Raw genomic sequence first — 10,506 nt, forward strand, 5'->3', positions numbered from 1 at the left:
TAACACTTTGAAACCTGTTTTGACAGAGTAGCAAGAACAATCTGACAAATCTTTGGAAAGAAGCATACCAGATTCTTAATTTTTTGGCCAGGACATGAAAGCAACTGAAGTGTCCTACGACAGATGATTGGCTAAAGAAGCTGTGGTACATATATACAATGGAATATTACTCAGCCATAAGAAGAGATGAAATACAGCCATTTTCAACAACATGGATGGACCTCGAGATAATCATGCTAAGGGAAATAAGCCTCACAGAAAAAGTTGAAAATCACATGATATCACTTACATGTGAGATATAAATCTAAAAGCAACAAAGGAACAGGACAAACAAACAGAGACTCATGGACATGGACTATAGACTAGTGGTTACCAGAGGGTAGGGGGTGGGGGAGGAAAGGGGAGGAAGATAGGGTAAAGGGGGCCAAATATATGGTAGCTGAAGGAAACTAGACTTGGGTGGTAAACACACAATAGAATATACAGATGTTAAATTATAATGTACACCTGAAAATTATATAATTGTATTAATCAATGTTACCCCAATAATTAATTTTAAAAAAGCCTAAAATAAATAATAAACACTGCAGACATTAACATAGACAAAAAAAAATAAAATAAAAACTCATTACAATTCTGAAGAAATCCCAGTGTTTGAGATGTTCAAACTAGTTATTCTTAACTCTGGAGGCATGATTTTTAAAAATCGGTGGTAGTTCTTTAGGTCTAGAGTATTCTTTCACCATTCTGTCCCTCAAGCAAATGGAGTACAAAGTCCAGGAAACTTTCAGTTACTTAAATGTTACTGTGAAAAAAGGTCACTTTTTGCCACAGACGAGGTGAAAATGTTATCAAAATATAAAAGTGTAATCTCCCTTTCTATTTGGTCACTTATTCCAGGTTAGTGAACTTTTTTAAATAATCTATTAGAAATTGTTTTTGTGCAAAAGTTCCGGATGAGAGCCTTTTTTACCAAGATAGCTTCCAAATGTTTTTAGAAGTCTCTTTTTTATATATAACTTCAGATTTTGGTAAGAGTTGGGAATATCAAAGATACGTATTTTTAAAGTTTTAATGACAAACTTTAAGTTTTTCTTAGAACGCTTTATCCTAGCCTATTATTCTCTGAATTTGCCACAGATTGTTAACATCCTGACATACATTTTCACATAATCAATGCATAATACAAAAATATTCATTTGACCATCATGAGGCTGTGCATCATTTGGCAAAAATCTGAAATATCCTATTAATTTTTATATGATAATTGCTATTTAAAATAAAATTGTATATATTCATTATAAGAACAAAATTAAGCAAATTACATCAGTCTTCCTAATCTACTAATCAACATAGTAAATGTGACATGCCAAGAACTTGAAAACTTCTAGAATTCTTCAAACCCAGGGTATATAGTATTTTGCCATTGTTTGCCTTGTCCCACTACTCTTAATGTGACAATTTTTCTAGGTTTGGAGATATAAGGAATCAAAAAAAATAGCTAATATAAAACAAAGTTATGAACATTTTGAAGCAATAATTTTACATTTGAGAACTTGCAAATGATATGAAATTTTTGTCAGTTATTAAATATATTTTTGAAAATCTCTGTTGGTGGAAGATGCAGACTTTAATGTTTTCTCCAGTAGAGTTAATGAACTAAATGGAAAATGTCTCATTAAATTTTTGAGCCCCTTTATGAGGCAAGAAAATGACATTCTCATCTAACAGCTGGGAAACTGAAGACCTAGTATATGTAACTGTACTTATTTGCTAAGGAAAATAATAGCTTTAATATACTCTGAGATGTGGATATGAAAGAATATTACATACACACATATCCCTTCCCTTATTTTTAAAGACTCAATACCTGATTCTTAAAGTATATTTAAACCCTTGGATCTTGGCCCTCTACCTTTTGGCAGAATAAATTATTGTCTTGTGACCTGGCAGTGCAGTCACCTTTTAATTTACTTTTAAAAAGCTTTTGCCTAGTCCATACAACATAAGATCTGGCCAATCATGAATCTTCAGCAAGCTTATTTAGGTCTCTTATTCCATAAATTTTTAAACTACAAAAATTCAGGAAATAACTCTTTGCAAAGTACATCGAGACACTAACTGGGAGATTAAAAAATAACAACAACAAATTAAATTGATTTGTAGTTCCATAAATGACATTTCACTTAGAAAGTGTAAACCATCATATAGTTTTGATCTCCTCAATATTTGTTTGCAAAAAAGTGGAATATTTTCACTTGAATGGAAATGCCCTCAAGTTACTCCTATACTACTGTAGGATTAATTTTTCTAGGTTAATGGAATGCCAGAGTTAGGTGCTTTACATGTAGTTCTTTTTAAAAAATCATATTTTTTAATGAATTTAGGATATCCCAAACAAATTAGGGAAATGTAACATCATTTCAGTATTACCAACAAAGAGCTTTGTGTAATAGCTCTGACATCATAACAGTGAAGTATTCATTTTAAGCTTTACCTTGGTATGGCCAATAGAAACACGATATGTAAATTAACCCATATTTTCTGTATTCTAATTGGCTTGAGTTCTCTTTAAGTTCCTACCCAGCAATGAAGTATTTTATTGCCAAATAAAGATCAAATTATTACTGTAGAGATCAAATTATTACTGTATAGAAGATCTTTATTTTTTCTGTTTCATTAACGGATTATTATAAAGCAATAAGCATGCCGGAGGAGAAGCAGATGTTTTACATTGGGAATTAATGAAAGCACGTCTGCTCATTTTTTGGAGATAGGGAGTTAAAATCTTATACCACCCCCGCAAACAAAACTCTTCCAAAATGGTAAAATAAGGAAATATATGATTCCACAGGCATCCCTAAGCACCCAGGTGTCAGGCTATGTGGTATGCTGTGGTATCCTCGGACCTTTTGGACTAGTGTAAGTTTTGTGAATTCGTTGTATTCCTAGTATTTTTTCTTCCGGAATAACAAGGGAGGGACAAGGAGGAATCACACACACAACTGCTTTGATATCACCAATCTATTGGTCAGCTTTACTTGAAAGAAGGAAAAAGAAAGGCTGTTGTTTGGTGAGGTGGTATGCAAGGAATAGTTATTTAAAATGTTTGTAGATTCTTAAGTCATATTCGTTAAGGTAGAACGGATCTAAATAATTTTGCAGTTGTTCTCAGACTTAGCTTCTCCTTAACGCATAGTTGCGTGCATTCGAGAATAGATGACTAACAAAAACAGGGTTGCCCTAACCTATTTCCCTTCTTCTCCAATGACAATATTTTTCTTGACTGTGCTTCTTCCCTTCTTCCTTCCTCTCTCTCTCCCTTCCCCCTCCCTCCCCTTCCCTCCTTCCTTCATGTTCTTTATCTTCACCCAACAGCCAACACAGTCAGCTGGCGAAATTATTTAAAAAAAAAAAAGAAGAAGAAGAAGAGGAAGAAGGAAAAAGAAAGAAGAAAGAAGAAGGAAGAAGGAGAATGAGAAGGAAGAAGAAGGGGGGAGGAGGAGGAGGAGGAGGAGGAGGAGAGAAGAAGAAGAAGAGGAAGAAGGAAAAAGAAAGAAGAAAGAAGAAGGAAGAAGGAGAAGGAGAAGGAAGAAGAAGGGGGGAGGAGGAGGAGGAAGAAGAAGAAGAAGGCGACGACAACAACATGATGATGATTTGGACAACAACAACAACAACATGATGATTTGGACCACCCTAAAAGAAAGTGTTAGGGGAAGGAGAGGGTTCAGGGAAGCTGAGGAGGGGGAAGGCATCCCTGGCCCGATGTCTTCTCCGTGCGCTGCCCTAAAATAGGAGGATAGGCCTGAGGTCCTGAGCTAGCCTTTCCAGCCCCCAACTTCAAATTCAGGGAAGTAAAAGTTCAGAAGCAGCCACAAGGAGACAAAAATTCTAATTTTGCCAGTTCGACAGGACGGCGTTTCAATAAACTCTGCTAGTCCTGGAAATCTGTCGGCGGTGGAGCTGGCTCCACAGAGGACCCGGCTCCACAGAGGACCCAACCGTCACCCTTGTCCTTGCGGACGCAGCCGCTCTCGCCGCACCCCCACCCCCGCCTACCACGCCGCCGCCGCCCCGCGGCCCAAGCCGCCGCCGCCGCCCCTGCGTTACTGAGGGAGACGGTGCCGCTGCGACAGTGGAGGACGCGGCTGGAGCTTAAGGAGGCTCTAGCGCGCAGGCGCCGCCGAGCCCTGCCTGGATGCTCAGTCAAGGCACTAAGGCAAAAAAAAAAAAAAAAAAAAAAAAAAGCAGCAATATATAGAAAGAAGAAGCTATAGTCTGTCGGGATATCCAACACCAACAGGTAGGAGGACATACTCTCGGCTCTCGGTTAAGTTTGGGGGTGGAGGGCGCACAGTGTTAATGAAACTGCAGTTCACCGGGAAAGAGCCCTCCCTAAGGTGGTATTTGGTTTTCTTAAACAATTAAACAATAAACTGCATAATGGAAGTACATTCAGGCAATGCGTCGTCAGTAGGGCTTATTCACAGCTCCATTTTTGGAAAGCGTTGCAAGACTGAGGAAATCAGACTGCGAATCACCAGGAACAGAAGCAATCTCTCGCCCCATCTTCGCGTATGTAATGCATGCCTCTCTCCCCTCCTTCTCCTCCACCCCCCATTATAAATCCAGGGGTGGTGGATTTCAGGTTTCATAATGTTGCATGATGAGATCGGTATTTACCCAGGGATGTACCGGTGGGGAAATTAAAATCATCGAACGCAGTTTTGCCTGGGCTACCATCAGCACATTCTTAGCGGTGAGAAAGATGCTTCGTGGGAATAACAGAGAAAGCTGATTTACCTGGTGTGGCTCCCAGGTACCTAGGAGACAATGTGTATTTTGTTTTAGAATGAAGCTACTTGTTATTTGCAACGAAGATCATCTGTGTAAATATAAAGGCTTAATTGCCCAAGAAATACACGTTCATGTTAAATTCATTTGCGTCCAGGCAGCCAAGGTTACAAATGGAAGAGCATTATTCATGTGGGTGTGTTTCCTTGGTCAGTATTTACATTAACCAGTTTTAATAATCATATGTGCTTAAAAAGAAAAGATTTGCCAAAAATGGGCTGGGATTTGAGGGGGAGACGAAAAGATTAAAAACAAACATCAAATCCTGGGACCAGTTCCTATTAATTTTGAGGTCTAATGTTGAATTTATGCTTTAAGATGAATCAAGAATTACTCTTCTTATAATATGCAGCATGAATAGTGACACGAGTTAAAAGATAACTATTTTGCAAGGGTTCTTTGGATCTGTATTAGCAGAGAAGTTGCCTATAAAATACTGACATACCAATAGACCTCAGGTAAATGTACATAGTCTCCTCCTTGCCTCCTATTATCAATTTTGTCAATTCCATTGCTACAGTAGTCATTAATTCTTGGATTGGCATATTTTATGATTGTGGAAGATTTTATTCCTTCTGTCCTAAAGGTACCCAATAAAATGTATGTTCTCCAAAACAGGGACATTTTTAAATTCATCTAGCTCAGAAAACTAAGCAAGCCAATTCTCTAAAATCTTAAGCAAAAATACTTACTAAAGCAAATAATATTCAAAATTAAAACTTTATTTACTTCCCCATAAATGAACAGCTTTATGTTAACACTGCCTGACATTATTGCTTAGTAAGAACTGATAGCTCTTTTTTTTTCCAGATATTCTGATGGCAAATCAAATGGAAGAAAAGAGGAAATATGACTACAGATCGGATCAGTTCTCTTTGTGGATTACATTTTCAGTAAAATGTATGGATCTATCTTTTCCTTGTTCTTCTGTCTAGATCATGAGACTTGACTAAGGCTGTATCTTTATCATCCATCCATCTATGGCGAACTATAGCCATGCAGCTGACAACATTTTGCAGAATCTCTCTCCTCTAACAGCCTTTCTGAAACTGACTTCCTTGGGTTTTATAATAGGAGTCAGCGTGGTAGGCAACCTTCTGATCTCCATTTTGCTAGTGAAAGATAAGACCTTACATAGAGCGCCTTACTACTTCTTGTTGGACCTCTGCTGTTCAGATATCCTAAGATCTGCAATTTGTTTTCCATTTGTATTCAACTCTGTCAAAAATGGCTCTACCTGGACTTATGGGACTCTGACTTGCAAAGTGATTGCCTTTCTGGGGGTTTTGTCCTGTTTCCACACTGCTTTCATGCTCTTCTGCATCAGTGTCACCAGATACTTAGCTATCGCCCATCACCGCTTCTATACAAAGAGGCTAACGTTTTGGACCTGTCTGGCTGTAATCTGCATGGTATGGACTCTGTCTGTGGCCATGGCATTTCCCCCAGTTTTAGATGTGGGCACTTACTCATTCATTAGGGAAGAAGATCAATGTACCTTCCAACACCGCTCCTTTAGGGCTAATGATTCCTTAGGATTTATGCTGCTCCTTGCTCTCATCCTCCTAGCCACACAGCTTGTCTACCTCAAGCTGTTATTTTTTGTCTACGATCGAAGGAAAATGAAGCCAGTCCAGTTTGTAGCAGCAGTCAGCCAGAACTGGACTTTTCATGGCCCTGGAGCCAGTGGCCAGGCAGCTGCCAATTGGCTAGCGGGATTTGGAAGGGGTCCCACACCACCCACCTTGCTAGGCATCAGGCAAAATGCAAACACCACAGGCAGAAGAAGGCTATTAGTTTTAGACGAGTTCAAAATGGAAAAAAGAATCAGCAGAATGTTCTATATAATGACTTTTCTCTTCCTAACCTTGTGGGGCCCCTACCTGGTGGCCTGTTATTGGAGAGTTTTTGCAAGAGGGCCTATAGTACCAGGGGGATTTCTAACAGCTGCTGTCTGGATGAGTTTCGCCCAAGCAGGAATCAATCCTTTTGTCTGCATTTTCTCCAATAGGGAGCTGAGGCGCTGTTTCAGCACAACCCTTCTTTACTGCAGAAAATCTAGGTTACCAAGGGAACCTTACTGTGTTATATGAAGGAGCATCTGTAAATCTTTAGTCTTTTGAAACACTGACTTTCTCTGCTAAGCAGTTGTGGCCCGTAGCCATATCTTGAGAAGAAAATCAAGAATGGGATCAGCAGTTATAAGGATTTGGGCAAGATTCTGCAATTTTTGGAATAGTTCACCTATAATCCTATTTTAAATCTCAGAGTGATCCTGCTGACTGATGGTGAAGGTTTGTAATTAAGAAAGGACTGACCCACTGCCCTAAGTTTCTTTATGTGGTCGAAAACTAGATGATGAAATTAGCAGGTGCTAAGTATCAGTGCTAAATGCTGTGTACATCACTGCTTATGAAAAAAAAACATAAAAAAAATTAGTATTGGACATCTTAATAAATTAAGTTGACATAAGGTAAATGTGTTGATAAAAACTAATTTTAGAAGTTTGAAGACTTTAAAACATTTTATACTATTGTTGTTTTGCAAAGACAAAAATATTTGGGGACTTAAAGTACTGTAATCCAGTAAAGATGTGCCATGAATTATTGGATTATCACACTTTTAAAAAGTTTCCTTGTAAGTTCAGGCGAGCATTCCAAAGCAGTATGTTGGTTCCAATTAGAGTTTACTTTTTTATTAATATATTACTATTTCTAAATACCATTTTTCTTACCTACTAGTGAAATTGCTAAGATTGAACTGTACTATGTGGTTTTTGTTGATTTGGTATAATATTTTTCCAATTCATTTTTATTTTGCGAATGCTAGATCTTGGTCTGGGAGGCAACATTAATGGTACCAATCAGTCACAACTGAGCAGTTCTAATAATGCAGAATAAACACATGTTGCCTTAAAGGGTTATCTAGTATCTTTGATCTTATTTAGTATTAAATGGTCAAGGGAAATCAAATGAGTAGCTGGTCATAGTCATGCATCTGGAAGTGCATAGATGATCATTTAATACTCTTTTTTCTTTTTCCTCCCATGGTTTGAAAATTAAGTTGCACGTTATTGGAATAACGAGATTTCTTCTGAGGTGTGCTACCCATTCTAGTGTGTTCTAAGAGGGAGTCAGTTGCTGTCCGTTTATATTTTAAGTCAGCTGTCAAGGGGAGACCACAGCCTTAGTATGACATCCTGCACAATTTGTGAAGCACTTATTCTACAGAAGGCACAGTCTTCTTTATACTTCTGCACATTCAGTGCATTGCTCATTTAAATTATTTCAGATTTAACTGGTGAAAGCTTATAATATGATTTCTGATATTTTAGAAATACATTAGAGTCTGTGAATCTCATTCTTTAAGATATAAATGTGTGAATTTCAATATAAAGTTGCATTGCCAAAATTTACCCGCATAGCCTGTTACTTCTCTTGGAATAAATTTTACATTTTTTGGCAATTAACATTTTATTTTATTTGGAAGGCAAGCACAAGCTAGGAAGACTAGCTTTATTTTGACTTTTTTTGTTGTTGTTGTTGCTTACTATATTCTAGAACTGGAAATGCATGAATGATAGGGAGCATAAAGCTGATAAATTGACAAGTCATATTATCTGTAAAAGCATTATTTAGCTTATCATAGTGATCCTTCTGTTTATTCTTACAAGCCAATAATATTTAGAGATATACACCTGCTTGGTTGGTTCAGAATTTTAATATAAATGGCACGTTTTAATTTGGGCTGAGTAGAAATTTGGGGTTCTAAATATTTAACTTATAAGAAAAATGGTTTACAATAACATTAATACAAAACCAGAAAAGTTGTTATCGTTTTTGTTTGTTTTTCATTGTTTTTGTTTGTTTATACTTGAAATATAAGTTTAGGAATCTAATGGAACAGAATTCTTTATTGCTACAGTACACCTGTGAAGAAAATATCAATATAAATATCAATAAGAAAAAATAAATAACTGAAATGTCTCAATGATATAAGCAACTATTCAGTTTTGCTCATACAAGGACAACTCAGGCTGTGATCTTTAGTAAGGACCTCAATTTGACCTTTTTTTTTTTTTACTTTCCGCTAAAGTTGACTGGATCTGAGACAAAGTTTAATATACAACAGTGAGTTGATCTAGCAATAAAGTCCCCTTGTTGGTACTAAAATCATTGTCCAATACACAATAAAGGAAATGTTATCAAAAGATATTCTGATAACATATTCAACTCAAGAAAAATTACAGTAGAGACATAATTATTATGTTTATAGAGAACTTTGCTTAGAGGTTCAAATATCCCCAGCAATTAGTAGAAAATTCAGCAATGATCTTGAGGACCGAGAAACTAGGTTTTATCAACATCAAAGAAAACAGACATGGACTAAGAGTAGTGGGTTGAGGAGTCAAGAGCAATAGGCAAGTGAGATTGCCTGACTTCACATCGCTATTTGGAATACCAGATTCTTTCAGTTTTGATAAGTAATCACCCCCAGTGATCAGTGAATAATGCTGAACTTTAGTGACTTTCTTTTAAACCCATACTTGACTAACTTAGCATTTCAGTCAAAGGGCAAGCAGTAGAAGAACACATCCCCAGTTAATCGATGCCATTTGTAAGTTAATAAGTAATGATAGCAATCACATAAAATAGACTCTGCCTCAGTGTCTTAATGACCAATTTGCATTATCTACTTTGACATTCATTCCAATATTCAATATTTAAAAACAATTGGTAATTAATTTAATTTGAAAATGTTACTAATCTTCAATTCATAAAAATACATTTCCACTGGAAAGTACAACTTCCCTGTGAGAAAGACCCATTATCAATAACAATGTATCCCTCTTGGACTAATTACATCTGAGCTGAACAGTCTTTAAATTGTTTTTCTTGATAGTAGTGATATGCTTGCACTGATATGTCTATACTATCTTATCTGGTTCCCTTAGTGCACAGTGAATCTATTTGTGAGGTGCCTGGCTAGAGCTAGGAGTTCAGTCTGTGACTGTGGAGTCCTATGCAGATATTAACGGAGGCAGAGGAGGTGAGTAACTTGCCCAGTTTCCCACAGAGGCTGCATTTAAATAACAAAATTAAACAGTGATTTGATTTTAAAAAAAAAATTATTTGTAAGACAACCTATTGACTGAGTTATCTTTTTTGAATGTTAACTGGTTGGGTTTCAACATCAGCATTTTTTTTATAGAGGTTAACTGATTTGTCATTGTTAACACATAAATATGTTCACTTACTCATTTACTACCTGAATTATTTTATTCATTTATTCATTCGCTCAACAATATGTGTTGGGCACTGGGCTTGGTGCTGGGAGCACAATGGAAAACAATGTAGAATGGTCTCATGGTGATTTCTTAGTCTAGTGGGAAAGACAAACAATATGTTGTAGTAATGATTTAGGACTATTAGAACTGTTCTCCATTTTCTATTCAGTGCCTTATTGCCTATCTTTACTCAGTGTTCCTTGGGGTCTTTTATATATCATACTCCTTTAGTTCAGAGGGAGCCCCCAATTCTGCTCACACTTCATTTAGCTCAATCACCATATTGTGCTTTAGAACCCCAACTTCCCATGTTGTTAATACTATACACAAAATGCTATACACTGAAATCTGGGTGTTAAAGTTCC

The 10,506-nt window shown here is 36.9% G+C and overlaps 1 protein-coding gene across 1 annotated transcript; it reads left to right on the forward strand.

Moving 5' to 3' along the window:
* Positions 1–2,633: 2,633 nt before the first annotated feature.
* Positions 2,634–8,846, forward strand: GPR85 (G protein-coupled receptor 85). Its single transcript, XM_006910614.1, has 3 exons — positions 2,634–2,922; positions 4,475–4,575; positions 5,665–8,846. Exon 3 carries the CDS (start codon positions 5,835–5,837, stop codon positions 6,945–6,947), a length of 1,113 nt encoding a protein of 370 aa, XP_006910676.1. The 5' UTR covers positions 2,634–2,922; positions 4,475–4,575; positions 5,665–5,834; the 3' UTR covers positions 6,948–8,846.
* The last annotated feature ends 1,660 nt before the right edge of the window (positions 8,847–10,506 follow it).

The sequence above is a fragment of the Pteropus alecto genome, unplaced genomic scaffold (assembly GCF_000325575.1).
Source record: "Pteropus alecto unplaced genomic scaffold, ASM32557v1 scaffold22, whole genome shotgun sequence".
In the NCBI taxonomy this organism is placed as follows: Eukaryota; Metazoa; Chordata; class Mammalia; order Chiroptera; family Pteropodidae; genus Pteropus; species Pteropus alecto.